Source organism: Camelus bactrianus, chromosome 3, assembly GCF_048773025.1.
Source record: "Camelus bactrianus isolate YW-2024 breed Bactrian camel chromosome 3, ASM4877302v1, whole genome shotgun sequence".
Taxonomy (NCBI): domain Eukaryota; kingdom Metazoa; phylum Chordata; class Mammalia; order Artiodactyla; family Camelidae; genus Camelus; species Camelus bactrianus.
In genome coordinates this window covers 37,249,547-37,268,814 of record NC_133541.1, presented here as the reverse complement: position 1 = coordinate 37,268,814, position 19,268 = coordinate 37,249,547, and the positions used below count along the sequence as shown (strand labels likewise).

The 19,268-nt window shown below is 38.5% G+C and overlaps 1 protein-coding gene across 1 annotated transcript; it reads right to left on the bottom strand.

Annotated features, from left to right (window-relative positions):
• Positions 1 to 10,403: 10,403 nt before the first annotated feature.
• GZMK (granzyme K) lies at positions 10,404 to 18,966 on the bottom strand. The gene is made up of 5 exons (XM_010966293.3): positions 18,764 to 18,966; positions 18,343 to 18,490; positions 13,173 to 13,323; positions 12,127 to 12,396; positions 10,404 to 10,803 (listed from the first exon to the last, which is right to left on the bottom strand). The coding sequence occupies exons 1-5, from the start codon at positions 18,825 to 18,827 to the stop codon at positions 10,642 to 10,644; spliced, it is 795 nt and encodes a 264-aa protein (XP_010964595.1). The 5' UTR covers positions 18,828 to 18,966; the 3' UTR covers positions 10,404 to 10,641.
• Between the last annotated feature and the right edge of the window lie 302 nt (positions 18,967 to 19,268).

The window sequence follows — 19,268 nt, the reverse complement described above, 5'->3', positions numbered from 1 at the left end:
TGGTGTTGTTATGAAAACTGAATGAATTAGTACAAGCAAAACTTCTAGGCCAAGGCCTGGCACCATTCAGTCAATGTTGGTCGTGGTCTAAGCCTGGATGCTGGTAGCAGTCACTGGGCATGACCAATAGGAGAGCATTGGAATCTTGGTAATTTCAAATGGGGCTGCTTGCTGAAACTGCCTGTGGAGTGTGTTAACTACTTGTTAGGCAATTAAAGTCTCCTTCAATATAGAGCTGATACAGTGCCTGAGTCTCAGCCCCAGTTAATGAAGTTAAAGACTATGTTACAATCAATTGTGTTACCTAGAAGTACAAGTGTAGTCATATAAGTCATTAACACTTCATCACTAATTCACTTGTCATCAGAGAGAGCTAGTCGGTTAGCCAAGCCTTTACGGTAGGAAGCACAACCAAGAACAATATTGAGGGGGTCTGATGAGTACCTCCAAAGCAGTTATAGCAGACACTGCTGGTGCCTGTAACCCCCTGGTATTCACCTCTATACACTGAAGGCTGCTTTCTCAGAAACCTAGAACTCTGTCACAGGGTACTTTTTTAGTTGTCGGAGTACATTTAGACCATGAGCAGGACAAGCTGAAAGTATGGGAACGTTACTGGAGTGACTCACCAACAATGATGGTAGGATAGTTGGTGACTAATATCCCATCTTCCTAGCCCCTTAGTCAGAATAACTCTGGGATGTGTTCTACACTGTTTCACAGGTTCACCATGGGATTGAGTTCTGTTGCTTATAGTAGTAACCAGCATGAAAATGCACCCTTTATTGACTTTTTATTCTTTCTCTTCTCACTCTTCTCTTCTGTTGGTTTCCTGGTGTGCCTCATACCTAAGCTAAAATTATGCATATTCAAATTCTGGTATCAGTTTCAATGTGTGTCTATGTGTGTTGGGGGGGGGTGTCTCCTCCATACCACCAAGCAATGCTCTGACACCAGCTGGAGTGTCCTACAGTTTGACTCAATTCTGACAGTATCTACCTGTCAGAGATAGCATCAAGTTCCATGTGTTAAGGGCTCAGTCCCATAAGATTGCCTCCACTTCAGATGCCAGTTGAAAGTTCCAGTTGTTACTTGTGTTTCTGACCAACTGGCTATAAATCAGAGGTTCCCATGAACCTCTTGACTAATTTTCAGGAGAAGCTCACAGAACTCAGGAAACCCATTTACTCACTAGATTACGGATTTATTACAAAGGATACTAAAGGATACGAATCAACAGTCAGATGAAGAGATATATAGGGCAAGGTCCCAAACAAAGAAGCTTCTGTTCCTATGGAGTTTGGGCCCTGCACAGTGGCACATGGAAGGGCTCTGTTTCACCAACCTGAAAGCTCTCTGAACCCCTTCTTTTTGGGTTTTTATGGAGGCTTCATTACATGGGCATGACTGCTTAAGTCATTGGCCGCTGATGATTGATTCAACCTCCCCAGAAATCAGGGGGCGGCAGGACTGAAAGTTCTAACCCTCCATTCATGGTTGGTTCCCCTGACAACCAGCCTGCAATCCTAAGGTACTTTCCGAAAGTCATCTTATTAACATAAACTCAGTTGTGGTGGAAAGGGGCTTGTTATGAATAACAAGACACCCATTCCACCTTTATGACTCAGAAGCAATTTCAGGAGCTGAAGACAAGAGACCCAGTATTTTAACAAAAGATGCTCCCATTGTTCTTATCACCCAGGAAATTTCAAGGATTGGGGAGCTGTGAGCCAGGAACCATGGACAAAGACCAAATATATAGGAGAAATACATTTTGGTCATCTGAAGGACCAAATATATATACCTAATAAATCACAATATCTCACATTCACATCTACATCATAGGATCTGCTTTTGGGGAAGCCCAAACCAAGATAGCAGCCTTAAAGTATTTGGTTGGGGTCCCACATGCCTCTTATTCTTTCTGCCTCTCTCTATTCTCCACATCTCCAACTGCAATTCCAACCCCACAGTGTAGGAGCTATTTTTCTGACGTAGCTATGGCTGCAATATGGGTCGACAGCCTCTTTGCCTCAGATATTTCTATGGCAATTTCCCTGGGGTAAGTAAGTGATAGGTATTTAGAATTAATAGCATCAAAAAACCCTCCTGAGATAAGCAAACCACACAGAATGACACTTGGGAAGGGGAAAAATGTCAAAAAGCCATTTCTTTGTAGAGCTTGGGACTTCAACTTCCTTTGACAATGAATTCCTAAGTGAAATCAGAAAATTTGCATTTGGGCTAAAGGCAAATTATCTGACATCTCTTGCATCAATACTACCAACAACAAGATTTGCAGGTTATATCCATTCTCAGACTTACTGACCCAGATGTTTTTATAATGACTACACCAAGTTCATCAGACTCTTTTGAGATATAGTTTTATACAGAACTGGAAAATATTAACATTCCTAAATCCTTTAATTGTATGATGAACTGAAGAGAACAATCATGAAAATTAATGAAGTAATTTACCATTTAAAGTTCAATATTGCTAAAAGCTGACTAAGTATTTGGATAATGATGACAAAGCCAAAACAAGTAACTCTGAAAGTAATCTCTTTCACACCAGGCATACTAATTATTTTTATAACCTTTTTTCCCCTTCTTACAAAGTAATGACAATGCTTACTAAGTCTTATGTAAAGAATGGCTCATTGAAATTTCAAATAAATAATAATACTCAATGTTTATATAGTGTTTTTTTTAACCATGGTGCTCCAAGAATTATCAAATTATAGAACTTTCTAGTTCACCTGCTTTATCCCCAATACCATCTTACTCCTTGTGTTTATGAATCATTTTTAAAAATGGCTTCAAGCATGTGATAATTACATTCTTAAGTGGTTTCAGGAGTAGAGATTTATTAATTCATCATTCTTTTTTTTCAATCATTCATCAATATAATAGATTCTTCCATTCATCTGTCTGTTTATTCACCCACTCATCCATCTATTTACAAAATTTTTAAGCAACCACCACATATGAGGTCCTATGGCAAGTTCTGGCTGTACAGTGGTGATCAAAAAAGATAGGGGTATGAAAACGAATATATGTATGTATATGCATGACTGGGATATTGTCCTGTACATCAGAGAAAGACACATTGTAACTGACTATACTTCAATCAAAAAAAAAAAAAAAAAAAAACCAGATAAGGGTGGGTCCAAGCGCTCATCGGGCTAATGGTATAGTGAATTTTACAGCATAAATTCTAGTAAGATTTCTGTGATTATACTGTTTCTAACTGAAATAATTTTTGAAATATGTTTTTCCTAATTGAGATTCAGGTAATTTGAGATATAATTCTTTTAACTACACAAATGTAAAGGTCAGAACACTTGAAAGGAGTAGAAGCTCCTGTCTAAATACAGCTGAGTTCAACAAATCCAAACCTGTAGTCTTTGCAGGTTAATGTGGTTAGATCATACTATGAGGTGTGCCATTCCCTTGCTTGGCAAAGCAAGGTGGTGGGCCCATGCAACCAATATATCAGCCCACTTCTGTTTTAATATTGTTTTGTTGAGGTGGATTTGTTTGTTTGTTTGTTTAATGATTGAGAGAACAGAGGCTGCAGGCAAGGCAAAATTTGGGATGGGTCTATCCTAGAATTCCCATGTCAAGTTGGGGTTCACAAATTTTTCTTCTGTTCCCTGGTCATTAGATCTTCTAAAAGAGCAGATAAATGATCATTCCTGACTCACACAACAAGCTGAATCATCTCTTGGTGAGAGAAATGGAACATTTCCTCTGGAGATTTATCTATTCACATTGCTTGGTCTTGGATGTCTCCATGGTGGGTTTAGGTCCTGACAGAGCCAAGTTCTCAAAAAGAGCAAATGAGTTCACCTTTATTTTTATTGACATGATTTTACTACAGCAATTGCTATAACTCTTGTTCTTTTTCATCTGGTCAGAGGTGGGTAGTACAAATCTGGTGATCTAGATATTTCCTTCCCTCTGCCTTGGGAAGTTGTTGACGAGCTACTAGTGAACCAGGCCTCATCTGTATAGGCCCAGAGTGGTAGAGCAAATTGTCTTGCAGGGATCTGAATGACTCCCACTTGACTAAGCTTTTTGTTCCCATGTTCACATCTCCATTAGAACAATTTTTGTCTTGTAACGTAGTTGTTTTGTGTGTGTCTCCATTATGACTATTCTACACATGTCACCTTTATAATAATTTTTGGAGCATAGTATATTTGTTTTTTTGCATGTTCATGTTTACTTGATAGTCTATGAATTCCTACAGGGCAGGGATTGTCTTTTCTTCTTGCTATTTCCAGGGATCAGCACGGTGCTCAGTAAACAGAGGTGTTTGGTAAGTGTTTGTTGAATGAATGAATGAATGAGAGAATCTCTGAATGCTCAGTAGTGAGGACTCAGGAGTCTATGGGTTTGTTAACATGATCACTCTTTGCACTGTTTGCTGGTCTGACCACATGTGGGCCTGCTTTGATTTTCTACAAGATTGCTAATATTCAGGGTATTACTATATTCAGCTGTCTTTCAGTGGAGTTGCTTTTGTAGTTTGGATGGAAAAGCTGCTATATTATTTCAAATAGTTGTGAAATAATAAAACAAATAATAACCTCAAATGCCAAAGAACATTATTTTCATGGATCTTTACAAAAACCAGTTCTACAAGATCCACTTACAGAATATACACAAAAGGAGAAAATAGTGTTACAGGCTATTGAGTGCCATGTATTTTTATTATAGGAACAAGAATGTTTGCCATGCAGCAGTATGTGGTTAAGATAAAAGTATCTTTTCGAGTAAGTCAGGGCATTTTCTCCATGTTAAGCCACAGGATGAAACAGTAAGAAGGAAGTGATTTATTGATTATAACATTTAAAAGTTACTTTTCTGAATCAATTTTTGTTTAAATAGGGCATAGTAGAAAACTAAAACCATTTGGGATTTTGGATCTGGGCATAAGGGCATAAAGACATGTTTGTCATTGTTTGGAGCATACGTCAGGAGAGAAATTTTCTGTTTCTGATTTTTATCTTTTAGGATTTGGCAGGGGTGTATATAACAGAAAGTTTCAAATAATAGTGGATTAAACATATAAGTGTTTGTATTCTTTCACATAGAAGAATTTCTCAAGTAAAGAGTACAGGATCGATATAGAGGTTCCTTTCTGCTTCATTGTCATTAACACTTGGTTTCTATTCAAGTTTGCCTCATGGTTCCAGCATTGCTGCTGGAGTTCTAGCCATCACATCTACAATCGAGGCAGTAGGAAGGAGGAAGGGGAAAGGGGCACTCCTTCCTGTTGAGTAAGCTCTCTTTAAAGGAACTTCCTAAAAGCTCCCAGCCAGTGATTTTCACTTATATCTCCTTGACCATTACTAGCAGTGAGAGAGGCTGGAAAAGACCATCTTTTAGCTGTGTACCTTTGTGACTCCAAATAAAATTTGAGTTTTGCTACCTGGGAAAATGTAGATGGCTGGTCTGTAGCAAACCAGCAGTCCCTCCTACTGAATGAACCAGATAAAATACAGCTAAAAAACCATAATACTTCTTGGAGTTATTGGATAATCAGAGCACCAATGGGAATATATATGTAAAGATACTCCAAATATGAGCACATTTCATTTCCCTGGCCAGAGCAGAGATGCTAGGAGTACTCTCTAGGAGAAACACAGGTTGTTGATCTGTTGAAAAATCTCATGACGTAGTTAAAATTCATTACGTTGTCAAATTTACCAAGGTTCAGAGTTGATCTTCATTACTAGAGGGATTGAAACTTGATTTATTTTTTTAGCGTATCAAAAGTGGATTTCAGTTTTAAAAGAAAAATTCAAATTATCCCAACTTTAAGGTAAAAAAAGATCATAGATGTAGAAAAGCAAAATGTTTATTTATTTGCAATAAGAACTGTCCCAGGGAGCAAAGTGCTCACAGAAGTTTGTTTGGTGAGCATCGAATTAGAAAAATAACAGACAGATCAGCTGAATGCCTAGTGGAATCAGGCTAAAGGAAGGATGGGCTTGCCAGGAGACCAGAAGGCAGGGGTAAGGGCTTCCCTCCCTCCTTTCCCCATCAGTTCTTGTTGGTCCTCTTCCTGTGTTGTCTCCTCTTCCCTGCATCCACAGATGTCTTCCTTCTCTTCTGACTGGGGCACTATTGAGAGTTGTTAATCTTCAAGCAGATCACAGCCTGTAATAGGCTGTTACACAGACATTTATGGTTAAAACCAGAAAATGAATGTGATCCTTTCACGGTAGAGGAAAAAAGTGATGAGGAGGATTTGTCAGTCTAGAGTTGACTGATATGACTCAGCAAAAAGACTGAAGAATTTAACGTTTGTAAACAGGAAGTCAATATGAGAAACCTTAAAAGCAGGGCTGAAACATTCAAGACTCAAGGAACCCAACTGTTTAGCCAGCATGCACTTGGCATTCAAAGAACTCATAAGACAACATCTAAGTGGTTTTCAGGTGTGTCTCAGTCATTTGTGGAATTGTAAGCTTTTTGAGAGATCTGAGTACATTGCCCTTGGACAGTCTGCTTTCTCCCTCATCACATGTGTCCCCTGTCCTAGACTGAGAGCCTAGGCAAAGAGGAAGAGGGGTGCTGATTGACTGAGAGCAGTTCTCCTTTAACGAGATACCTTTCTGAAACCATCCAGCTCTGCAGCATTCTTCCGATCGTTCAGGATGAGCTCCTCTTCCTAGCATTTATTTTGTGCAGTAACTATGAGAGACACTGACTCTGCTACCTAGTTCTAGGCTGGTTTAGTCGCTCACCTGAATTAATATTGATTTATTTAATGTATTATATTTGGACCTAATTGTTTTTAGTGTTATTATTTTCTGTTGAAGATGACTAGACATAAAATAAAGCATGAAGCCTTTTTCTGTGTCTGTGGGGAAAACAAATGTGCTCTGTCCACAGTCATGAAGAAGGGAGAAGATGGGCTAATTCAGAATGACAACAGCCGACCATGTATCCCTGAAACCTTTTGATACAGGAAAAATGTAGGATGAGAAAATGGCCATGTCCCAGGTCTCAATTGAGTCCCTGGGATGCACCCCGCCAAGTGTGGGTCCTTGGCTATGTGCAGGAAAGAATTCAAGAGTGAGCCACAGTTGAGTAAAGGTAGATTTATTCAGAGAGATACATACTCCATAGACAGAGTTCAGGCTGTTTCAGAAGGCAAGAGAAAGACCGAGAGGTATGTGGGTTGGATGCTTAGTTTAAAGTAAAAGTAGATACACACTCCATAGACAGAGTGCGGGCCGTCTCACTCAGAAGGGAAAGGGGCCATGAGATGTGGGGGTTGTTCGTTTTTATTGGCTCAGTAACTTCATTATGCTAACATGTGGGAGGATTATATGAACTACTTTGGGGAAGGGGCTGGGATTCCCAGGAACTGGGCAATCACCCACCCTTGACTTTTTATGGTCAGCCTTGAAACTCTTCTGGCACCTGTGGGAGTACCATTTAGCAGCTATTGTATTTTAATGAGTGTGTATTAAAGCTCAAGGTCTACTGGGAGTTCAATCTTCCACCATCTTGGTGCTGCCTGCTGTGTCATTCTTTTAATGGTTGGGCTCTGCCCCCTTCCCTCCTGTCTCACTTTGAACAGTTTTAAATCTGAATATTTGCCTCACTTTGACTGTCAACTTGTCTTTGAGGCCATAGATGGAATCAAATAATGTCTCAAAGACAGAACTCTCCAAACTAAAGTGCTATATTCTTTTAGGCTATGTTGGGAAGATTTTGGTATGTTTAATAAAATACTACTTCCCTGAAAGGATGAGGGATACTTTTCAGTTGCGGGCTCCATCATCAGTTGCTTGTCAAAATAAACTTTTTATCTTCCAATTTCAGAGCCACCGGAACTTCCATAGCTGTTGACAGAAGCTTCCTCTCTGGCAGTCTGATCTAGTTGGACTATTGGATGTGAACAGCATGGAGTCTAAAATCAAAACACAACTCTCAGGTTTTAGTGACAAATTTTCAGGATACTCCCAAACTGCAATCCGAGGAAATCTTTTGTTACATTAAGGAGATTTACAACAATATATTCCATGGATTTGAAATTTGGATGAGATTATTTTTTTAATGGTGAGTCCAGAGTTTCTATAATTCCCCTACCCTTTTTTTTCTTATGAAATGTAGTCTTGGATTTCTGGGTCATAATTGGTATATTTTTAATGAATCAAGATGACACAAAATGGAATATTTAAAGAACCTTTTTACTACCTTTTTCTTAAAGCAGTTCTATAATTTTAATTGGGTTGCTTTTAAACCCAATGCTTCCATTAGGCTAAGTATTCATAGTGGAATAGTACTTGTTAATTGTTTCTAAGAACCGTGACAACAAACATAAAAGAATCCACTTCTATATGAATGTAAGAAACTTCAATGATGCCATCTGGAAATGAGCACTGTTTATCTTCTGAAGTCCAAATTAAACATAAAAGCTGAGATGAACACTTGGTTTCTGCCTGTTTAAGGAGAAGCCTGAATGACACTCCCATCCTCTGCCACCACCCACTCAAAATTGTTTCTATCACTGAACCACCACAGTCAAGGACAGCTGAGACCCTCAAGTGCACCTACTGAATTGCACTTCGGTCTTCAGTCATCAGTTCACATTGACGGATTTATAAAAAACAATCCATGAGACTGATCGTTCTTTTTTTGTAAGATGTTAATTATCAGTGGCTTTTGGACTTGACCATTTATCAGAAATGGTCAACTGAAATGCTTTTATACAATGCATATTCCTAGGCCCACCTCAAGCCTATTTAATCTGAATTTCTGAGCAAGGAGTAAGAACAATCTGTATTCCAAACAATCTTCTCAGGTGATCCTGATGCAATTGGTAGAGACCTAGGAACCACAGCACAGTGTCTTTCTTAAGACGATAGTGGAAGAAAGTTCTGTGTAGTTTCAGTTCCAGCACAAGCGTCCCTACCTCTGGACAAATGTTTTATTTTTATTTCCTGGATACTGTAATTTGTATAACTGATTGTGTTGATCTTTTTGCATTGACTCATGTGAAGCATGGGGCCAGATATGGCTCCTTCCAGCAAAAGCTTAGGGAGAAAATTATGGCACTTTTAACAACACTCCTATCTTCTCTTTCTTACTCTCATTTCCACCTTACCTCACTTTCTTCACTGAATTATTATTTATTTAAATTAATTAGTTACTTAATTAAATTTATTTGTTTATTTATTTATTCACCTTTTGATCCTGTTACCCATTTCTCCCACTCCTCATCCCCCACCTCTGGCAACCACCAATCTGTTCTCTGTATCTATGAGCTTTTTTTTCCTTTTTCTTAAGATTCCACCTGTAAGAGAGATCATATAGTATTTCTCTAACTTATTTCGCTTAGCATAATGCCCTTGAAGTCCATCCATGTTTTTGCAAATGGCAACATTTTGTTCTTTTTATGGCTGAATAATATTCCATATTGTGTGTGTATGTGTGTATCACAATTTATTTATCCATCATCCATCGATAGACACTTAAGTTGTTTCCATATCTTGGCTATTGTAAATAGTTCTGCAGTGAACATGGGAGTGCATACATCTTTTTGAGTTAGTGTTTTCATTTTCTTCAGATAAATACCCAGAAGTGGAATAGCTGGATCACATGGTAGTTCTATTTGTAATTTTTTTGAGGAAAAATTATTTTTAATTTTTATATTTTGTTTTATTGTGGGTGTTTTTTTTCCTGGTTGAATTGCTTAATCTCTCTTTTCCTTGGTTCTTTTTTTTATTGAAGTATAGTTGATTTACAATGCTGTGTTAGTTTCAGGTATAGAGAAAAGTGATTCAGTTATACATATACATATATATATTCTTTTTCAGATTCTTTTCCATTATAGATTATTACAAGATGTTGAATATAGTTCCTTGTGCTATACAGTAGATCCTTGTTATTTATCTGTTTATGTATAGTAGCGTGTATATGTTAATCCCAAACTCTCCTAATTTATCACTCCCCCAACTTTGGTAACCATAGTTTGTTTTCTATGTCTGTGAGTCTATTTCTGGTTTGTAACTAAGTTCATTTGTATAATGTTTTTTAGATTCCACATATAAGTGATACCGTATAATATTTGTCTTTTTCTGTCACTTGCAGGTATTTTTATATGTTGCTTTAAATCCTGTTTTGAACAGGATTATTAATAATAATACTGTCCTAAATATTTGTATAAACCTTGATGATTCTTTCTTAACTTGAGTTGGGGTGTTTCTTATTTTAAAAATACAGCTTAGGATGATTTGGAGAAATCACAACATAGACCTGGTTGAAGGTGGTGCCATAACTGTCTTGTTTAATCACCTTTTGCCCTCTTGGAGGGGTCTGGGCTGAGTGGGGGATATACCATCAACTGTTCTTTATTTCCATAAAAGACAAACAGATAGTCTTCTAAATTTTATTCAGAATAAAATCAGCATAGTATAAATATATCAGTGGAACATGTGAAAAAGAACTTGGTTTCTTAACAAAATCAGCCCTAAGGGGTCAGGAGGGGACCCTAACTGTGTTCACTTTAACTACATTCAACTACCTTTGAAGTTGGCCTGTAGAACGTATTATGAAACAAAAACAAAAACAAAAAACAAGCAGCTGGTAGAGCAAAGAAAATCATCTGTAGTCTTAGTTTGCGTGAGATGGGGCCAGCGTGCTTTTGATCCAAGCCTGGTATTTCTGGTTTAATAGCATGTAGATTCCAGGTTTCTTGGCATCACCACATTTGTGACCTCCAGAGACTAAGGCATAGAAGGCACCTTTGCAGACCAAGGGGCCACCTGAGTCACCCTGGGAAGAAGAAAATGAGCAGATACTTGGTAAGAAGCTGTTGAACTTTTTCCACCATCAACTGTTAATTACTCAAAGGATCATTATCTGAGTCCTTGGTTTGTGTCCTGCAGAGTGCCTGATAACAGCCTCTGACTCAGTATAGGTTCTCTGTGTCTCTGTCTCCGTCCAAGACCATGGTTCTGTCCATCTTTCTGTCTGTCTCTCTTTGTCCATGTCCCGGTCTCTGTCCAAGACTATGTATATATACATCCTTTCGTAATCAGTGACTGTCAAACTTTATTCATCAAGAAGCAATTTAGACACAAAGTTTGAAATAATCCATGAAATAAAATAAATTTTTAAACTGTGAATTTCATTTTGGTGCTCATGGATCTCAAATCAGGTTGCTACTGGAACTGGCAGAAAAGAGCAACGTATTAGAGTAAATGTCTTGGTGGCAGGGACTGTATCTCCTCTGTTATTTTTTTTTCCTGTTTTGCATCCTCATGTGATTGAACATAGGGCTCTGCATGTACCCAACACTCAGTACATACTTGGTCAATGAACTGATTCTTGAGGACTCACTCTGCTCACTCTGACAACAAAACATGTGACAACAATTCTGTCAAGGGAAGTGACAAGGTGTTAGAGGGGAAAGCCTGGTCTTTCAGATAAGGAGCTGGCTTTTAAATCTAAAGAGCAGCCTTTGCCTCTGCTGCCACTCACATCGAAAACTGCAGTACTTTGTGCTTTGGTTGGCTGCAAAAATAGAGACTTAGGGGGATGACAGTCTTGGTGCACTGCAGCTACATGTGATCTTTGAAATCATCACACCCTCCCCTCGATAATGCTTAATATAGTATGGTGTGAATAGTGTATTCTACCTTTTAAAAAAATTACTAATCCATCTGTGCTAGGTAGCCTTTGTCACCTGTAAACATGATCATCTTTTTTTTTTTTTTACTACCTCAGGAAACAAAAGATTTTGAAAAGTATTTTGAAAAGTTATCTTCTAATCACCACTAGTGAACTTAGCGTTAGTAGGCTTTCTAAGGATGGTAACACCCCTCAGAAGAAGTCTGTAAAAGTTATCAGATATAGTTAATTATCCTGATTAATGAACATTTAATGAGTGTTCACTATATGTTGGGGAAGTTCTTATGACTCATTCACATTGGTAGATGGGAAAGAATAGAGAACACTGTATGCAGGAATGGAGTGCAACTTTTCCGAGTCGTGGTTTTGTGTTCTCCATTTCTCTCCTCCTCTGTGCTAGTGTGCAGAGGGAGTCCAACTGTAGCTCAGCACCCTGAAATACCTGTTTGAATGACAGGTTCTTACCTGGCAGGAATCCTTCTGGCCTCTGGCATCTCCTGCACATACCATGTTTTTAGTTATGATAGGATTATGGTTGTAATAACTAGGGCTGTTGCAAACTTTTCGACTTATGACAGTAACTGTGACTTCTCGCAGAGTATCAGAGGGACTAAAAAGTTCTGGGTCAGTGGCTCCCCAGCCAGTAACCTGGCATTTTGTTCCAGCTCTAATATCATTTTTGGATTTTGGGTAGAGCAGTTGGACATGCTTGTTGAGTTTTGCGGCCGTGTGAAGCTGTCAGATTGAAAAAAGAATAAATTATCATTTGTCCCCAGTAATATTCTGTTGTTAGTCTGAGCGATGTATGTGTGGTCCCTCTGTTCTAGGAGGGCGTCCCCCTTCTTGAATCTACTTTGGTGGTAGCCCACAGCTGCATTTGTGGTTGTTGCTTTTCTGAACATACTCTTCATTCCCCTTAGAGTTCAGTGATGCTTGGGGAGGGAGCTTACACAGAGCAGGAATTTTGCCCAGTCTCAAGCAAACTGGCCTTTATTCTTCTTTGGGTGGTTTTCTGTGGAATAACATCCATAGGTCATGACTTTGAGGGCTGTGCTGTTTCCTGCTGGATAGGACCCTTGGGTATGGTCTAGACTAAGTTTGGACTAGACTAAGTATGGTCTAGACTAAGTTGTAACTCACTTCTGTGTCTCTGAAGTCACTTGGTTGGCTCTGTTGTCTAAGTGCCTTGTATTTTTTACTTGCTAATGATAAAAGCATTTGGGAAAAAAACTTTCAATGTGGATCTTTGGGCCTGTTGGGATGGTCTCCTCCCACATATGTGAACATCAGAGCTTTTTTCCCTTGTGTAAACACAGCCTAGATGCATTTGTGATAAATTCTTATTTCTTTCAAGGCCATAAATAGAGTAAAGTGGGCCCCATATAGAATATGTCACAGTCACCTCAAACATGGGGAGAGTGCTAACAAAATGCTTCTGTGTAGATGATTTGACAACTGAACTATGCTGTATAAGAATGTTGGAGGAATTGAAGGAGGTCAGTGTCACATACCTCAACCAGCATAATATCATTCGATTTAGGATCTGATGTAAATCTTGGGAATCGTATGAATTTTTTAATCTCAAACGTTTGTTTGGAGGCCTCATTCTTTGAGAGAGAGTGTGCTCCTAAAACCACTTTGGAAGAACGGCCTTTGGCAAACCTAAAAAAAGCAAAGAGAATAGAGGCAACAGAATGATTCCCAAATCCCCTAGTGGGATTTGGAGAAATGGTGGAGAAAGCCATATGAATATAGAAATAAGGACCATCTCTAAGATAACCTGCCTAGGATTTGGTGGAGTGACAGAGGTCTCAGTGGACCCAGTCATAAATGGATGGTATCAAGGGCCAAACCCACCCCACTCCAATTCCCCAGCGTTACAAACAATTATCAGAACTTGTACCCTACTAGGGGGACAAAGGAGTGAAATCCTAAATTAACTGAGATCAAGTTTACAACAAAATTGTGTTAATTTATGTAAAAATAAAGGAAATTATATTTCTCAGGTTTGTGGGTTGTGATTTACATCCACCATTGTTAAGAATTTTTTTATTAAAGTAAAGTATACATAATATAAAATTTATGGCTTTAACTGTTCTTAAATGCACAGTTCTGTGGCACTAAATACATTTACATTGTTGTTAATCCATCATCACCATCAATCTCCAGAGCTTTTTCATCTTTCCAGTTTTAAGTATTTTAATAACTAAAAGGTAGAGACTCAACTCTACACTTGCTAATCTGTTATGTCTAGACATCATCTCAGGGCAATATGGAGAAATAAGGTCCATTACCTGGCTGTCAACTATGCTTATATGTTCTGTCCCCTCAATTAGAAAGATGATTCGGACAAGAGAGGAAAACTTTCCTCAAGGTGAAAGGAAGACACTTCAGAGTTAGTACCTATTGATAATTCCATTGTGGGGATTTAGAGGATATAAACTGTTGAGTCAGATGAAGAAACATTTTTTTGTTTGTTTGTTTTTTTAAAATCCCTGGTCATATATAATTTTAGTACCAGTGTTTCAGTAATGCCATAGTTGATCTGATTTACTGTATGTTGAATAAAATTACATTTACATCTAGTTATAAAAATAGAAGTGGTATTTTTTGAGATCTTGACCACACCTTAGAGCCATTTGCATGCTACAGAAATATCCCATTTTAATGTGTGTTCTCAGGAAGCAACTTCAAATCCTTTTTTGGAACAAGGAAGGTTATGAAAATAATTATATTTATTTATTTACATATAACTGTTGCATGGAAAAGGGTCAAGGCAGATTACAATAAAAACACACACACCCATATATACAGATGAATAAAGATTAATAAAAATTAAAAAGATCACAGAAACTTACAGAAAAGGAAGAAAAGTTTGTTTCAGATTTGGGGAACCAGTGAATGGTTATGGTGGGGTGGGTTTTAATATGGTAGGGCTGTGACTGCCAGGAATTACCAATTTTTGGTTTCTACCAAAAGAGTTTATTTGGGGTTATTTTGGAAATTCTAGCTCTATTTGTTGAAAAGTTTCTGTTGCAAAATCAGGATGGGGATGAAATTTCTCAAGGGATGTGGATCAGATTTCCTAGGATTGATTCAAACTCAAATTCAGCATACTCACTAAATCCCAAACTTTGGAGGGGAAGGATAATATAAAATCCCTGGGACTACTGGTCTAATAGAAAAGATGTATACATGCATAAATAACGAGCCCGGAGAAGCCTGGGAGGTACAAATGTGGGATATGGAAGATGAATCTAACTACGGGAAGGGAGCTGAGAATATTTCTGATTTTCCTTCATCTTTTACCAATTTCCTTGATTAGTTATGGCTTTGCAATGCTTTGGTTATTTTTGTCTCCATATATTAATACCCAAAACAACCCAAGACCATGAATGCTTTCTGAACTTTCCATTTCTAGATATGCTTCAACTGTAATCTGTACTACAAAGGTCAATTTTTTCTGCCCACGGGATACCTGGAATTACCTGAGTTCCAAGATCCCACCTCCTCAGCTAAATTCAGGTCTGAATTCACGCTGAGGATAAGTTACAATATCGATGTCTCATTTGCACAGCACAGTGTTTCTCCCTGGGGGAGTCTTTGGACCACCTGCTTCAGAATCATCTGAAGATGTTTGTTTAAAAGCAGCTTTCTGAGTCCCATCCTGGACTCACCTGGAACAGAACTACATGCGAGCAGAACCAAAGTATTGCTTACAGTAAATCTTGTCATCATCTGCTGAAGGCATCCATAAACGTCTCTATTGAGCCTATCGATAACCCCTTTCTGTGTTAAAGCTGAGGGACTGTATAGTCCTTACGAGTGAAAGGGTTCTTTTACTGGCCAGAGGTGACATACCTCATAAGTAGGGGAATCAGGACCCAAACCCAGCTTCTGTGACTCTAAGTCCAGTGCCAAGGGAGACGGCAGAGGAAATAAGAGTCTTGAAGGGGGCTTGGCTGCATGGTGCCTCTGTAAGCCCTGTGCTGAGCCCTTTCAAGCCTCTTACTTCCTCTGCCGTCCTACCTTGGCACTGAGCAATGTTTCTACTTAGATCCGTTCCTCCAGATGTGATAATGAAGGCAGGATCCCTATTTCTTGGAAGTCTCTTACCTAAGAGAGGAGGGAATGATGCTGCTGTCAGAGAGGGGCTGTTACGGTCCTATCCCATCAACATGATTGGATCATGAAATGTGTTCCTCAGTGATTACCATGGAAGGTATAGGTATAACATTAGATAACATTTATTAAGTTATTGCAGTGAGCCAGGTTTTGTGCTAAGCATTTTACATATTTTCCCTCATTTAAACTTCACAACAGCCCTGTGAAAGAGGTATTATGATTATCCCCATTTTGCAGATGAGGAAATTGATGCTCAGGTAAATTAACAAACTTGAGAAAGTCCCAATGATACTAAGTGGAGACTCCAGGATGCAACGCAGATGGGATTAAAGCTCAGTTGGTTTGAACCCAGGGTCTGAATTTTTAACCATACTACTCTGGAAGCCTTGAATAATTTGAGATGGAGTGAGGCCGTGTGGAAGGGATTGTGGGGTTTCATCTAATCACTGGCGAGGCAGGTGAGAGGACGGGGGAGTGTTCAGTGAGAGAAGGCATTGGAAGAGACTCAGGAAGACAGTGCTACAGTGGGCAAGAGTTGGTGAGAGTTTTGCTTCTGATAAATTAAAATGCTGAAAATAAAACAAGATTATTTTTTTAAAGCCAGTTTCCTTTTATAATTGGCATGGCAACTAACAAATGGGTCAAGAGACTAAGTGAGGAACTTAGGATGGGTAGTGAGGCGGGAACACCCCAGGTTTGGCCTCCTGCATCATTTTGCTGAGAGAGGGGCCTGGGGTTAGTAAGCTATTCCCACTGGATACTTGGGAGTACATTTGTGGGAAGCCACCATTGAACTATTTCATAAATATTTTGGATTTCATAAAGCTTAATATTTTTCTAAGCACAATCTGCCTACATTTTTACACCCAAGTGTCCTGTAGAGGAAATCTGATCCACATACTCTGGAGTTCTTTAAACTCCAGCCATTTAAAATAATATTTAGCAATAGGTTTTTTTTTTTTTTTTAACTGGAAGACCTCTTTTTCCCCAATTTGTCAATTTGGAAATCTACTTCTACTGAGTCAGTTCACTTGACAAAATTTAAAATTCAACTTAATAATACTATTTACCTTTGGATAGTACTTTATAGCTTGTGAAGGACTTCACATACTGTGTTTTAAGTTTAGCAAAACCCAAAAACCAAAACCCTAAAGAAACCCCTCCAATTTATTTCCTTTTTTCTATCTAGCATTTGTTCTGCATTTATAATAAGTCAAACTCCACGACTGGGGAGATTATAATCCACTTGAAGTGTAACCATAAGCGTATTTGAAGATGTACATGGTTTGAATTGAATGAATATCTATTGATAGTCACCCTCTACCCAGCTGGTCCCCAGGGGACAAATGCCCTGGAAAGAACAGAAGTGATAGGGACACAAGGGTGATTTCTATGACAGCAAGAACCCCCGCTTAAATGAAGTAGCCATATTAAATTGGAAATAAGTGGCTTGCTATTTAGAAATAAAATAGAAGTTATCAATTTGCAGGGTTCAAAATTTTAAATTTGTGTTCAGTCTCATTAAAATGGGGCAACCAAACAAAACCCCCAAAACATAGAGAAGCAAGTCAATTCAGTTGTTCCATTTAGATACAGCTGATTCCTGGAGAATAAACCATTACCGCTAAGAGGTTCTTAGGTGAAATGTCATGTTTGTAAGGAAAGGGGAAAACCCCATCTCTTCTCTTAGCTTATTCAGTCAAGGAATATAAGGAAGAAACTTACAAGCAAAAAACAATCCCCCAAACACAAACAAACAAAACAACCACAAACACCAAATTAGTTTTCTATCGCTTTTCCTTTTGTGATGGTGGCAGCATGCCAAGAAAGATTTCGGACATGTTTATGAAGTAAGAGAATCACAGGCTGAGAAAACCTTTCTGTCTTTAGAAAACCTTTCATTTTAAGTATCCCAGAAAAATGTATTCTAAAGTTGTATTCTACAATCTCTCTCTCTTTTTCTGTGTAAATCAGTAATACTTTCTCTTTTTCACCTGGGAAGACTATTATCCCTTACAGCTGTGATTCCCAAACTGTGGGTCTCAGACCTCTTGTGGGGGGAGTGGGCAGAGGAGTTAAGGTAAGGGGTCTAAAAATCTACTAGCAAAGCAACTCCTCATACAGATAACAGTAATAATAGCTGCAACTTATTTGTATTTACTGTGTGCTAAGCATGCCAAAATGTTTAAATAGATAGTATTTAATCATCAAAACCCCAAGAAACAGGTATGCACTACTATTATTATTACCCACTTATAAAATGGGGAGCAAACTCAGATTGTCTGATTTCTCCTAACAAGCCCAGGAATACTGTGGCATCAGTAATTACTGTTGCTGAGTTCCCTGGCATTACACTGAGGACTTGAATTTGTCTAACGAGTTGCCTAGATCTCCCTAAAAAGAAAAACTCGGGCAGAATTGCAGATATGTGACAGAGTAAATAAACTCCGGTTGGTCAGTTATCTTAGAAGCTAAGGGAAGATCAAAACCTCTCCTGGGAGAAATGAGTGCTTCTTCTGGCCAACTTGGGGAAAAACATGTAAACATAGTACTCACCGAGAGTGGCAATGGGCGGCTGTCAGCACCCACTGAGGATGGATCAGAACTCCCCCACAAATGTGATTACCGCCATACTGGATGGAAGCCATAAATGGCCTGGAATGAGGTGACACCTCTCTCCCTCCGATAATCTCCACGTTGAAGCCTCCAAAAGAAAACCAGAAGATTTAACGTAAAAGATCTAAGCAGATTACTTCATGTAATTCTTATTTTGACTGCCACTGTATCATTTTCCAAGTTAAAAAAAAACTCTATAGTCACCTAATAGTTATTATAATTACTGACGAACAATTGTAGAATACATTACAATATAGAGGGATCGAAGTGGATGTAAAAATCATTTTCACTTATAACGTGACAATAGAATCCCTAGAAATTCATTTAATGCTCACATGTGGTAGGTATAGGAGATACTTACACTCTGGAGTCATAGAAGTCCCAGCTATTAGGAAACACAGAGATAGAGAAGAAAATTTAGGCATTTTAATGGCTTAGATTTAAGAGGCCCAGATGAAATATTCTGACTGTATTGGTGAAGGAAGAAGATTCTGAAGACTGAGTTTTGATTCTGCAAATTTAACTTTCTCACCACAAGTGTAGTAGAGTAAAGTTTTTTTTCACACCTAAGATTAGAGGTATAGAACAGTTCGGGAAGTTTCAGAATTATGGTTTTGGCACTTTTTGGGGAGAGGTATGTGTGCCATCAAGAACTCATTTCTGGAGTTAACCATCTTCAATATCTGTATGTACTCATGTTATAAATGGGGAGAGAATAAAAATATGCAAGCCATAAGAACTTAATGAAGTTGCAGACAGAGTTCAAAGATGTTCATTGCTCTAAAGCAATACTTACTATTTTTCCTGGCAGCAAATGGTGCCTATCGTATTTAATGTCTTTCTATTTTTCTTTTGGACGTAGATTT

Excerpts from the sequence above, each read along its gene's own strand:
- GZMK (XM_010966293.3), bottom strand. The coding sequence starts at position 18,827 with ATGCCTAAATTTTCTTCTCTATCTCTGTGTTTCCTAATAGCTGGGACT. Across the intron at positions 13,324-18,342 it reads GCCGCCCATTGCCACTCTCG|GTTTGCCAAAGGCCGTTCTT; the intron begins GTGAGTACTATG and ends TGCTTTTTTTAG. Across the intron at positions 12,397-13,172 it reads ATGATATTATGCTGGTTGAG|CTTCACACGGCCGCAAAACT; the intron begins GTATGTGACACT and ends TCAATCTGACAG.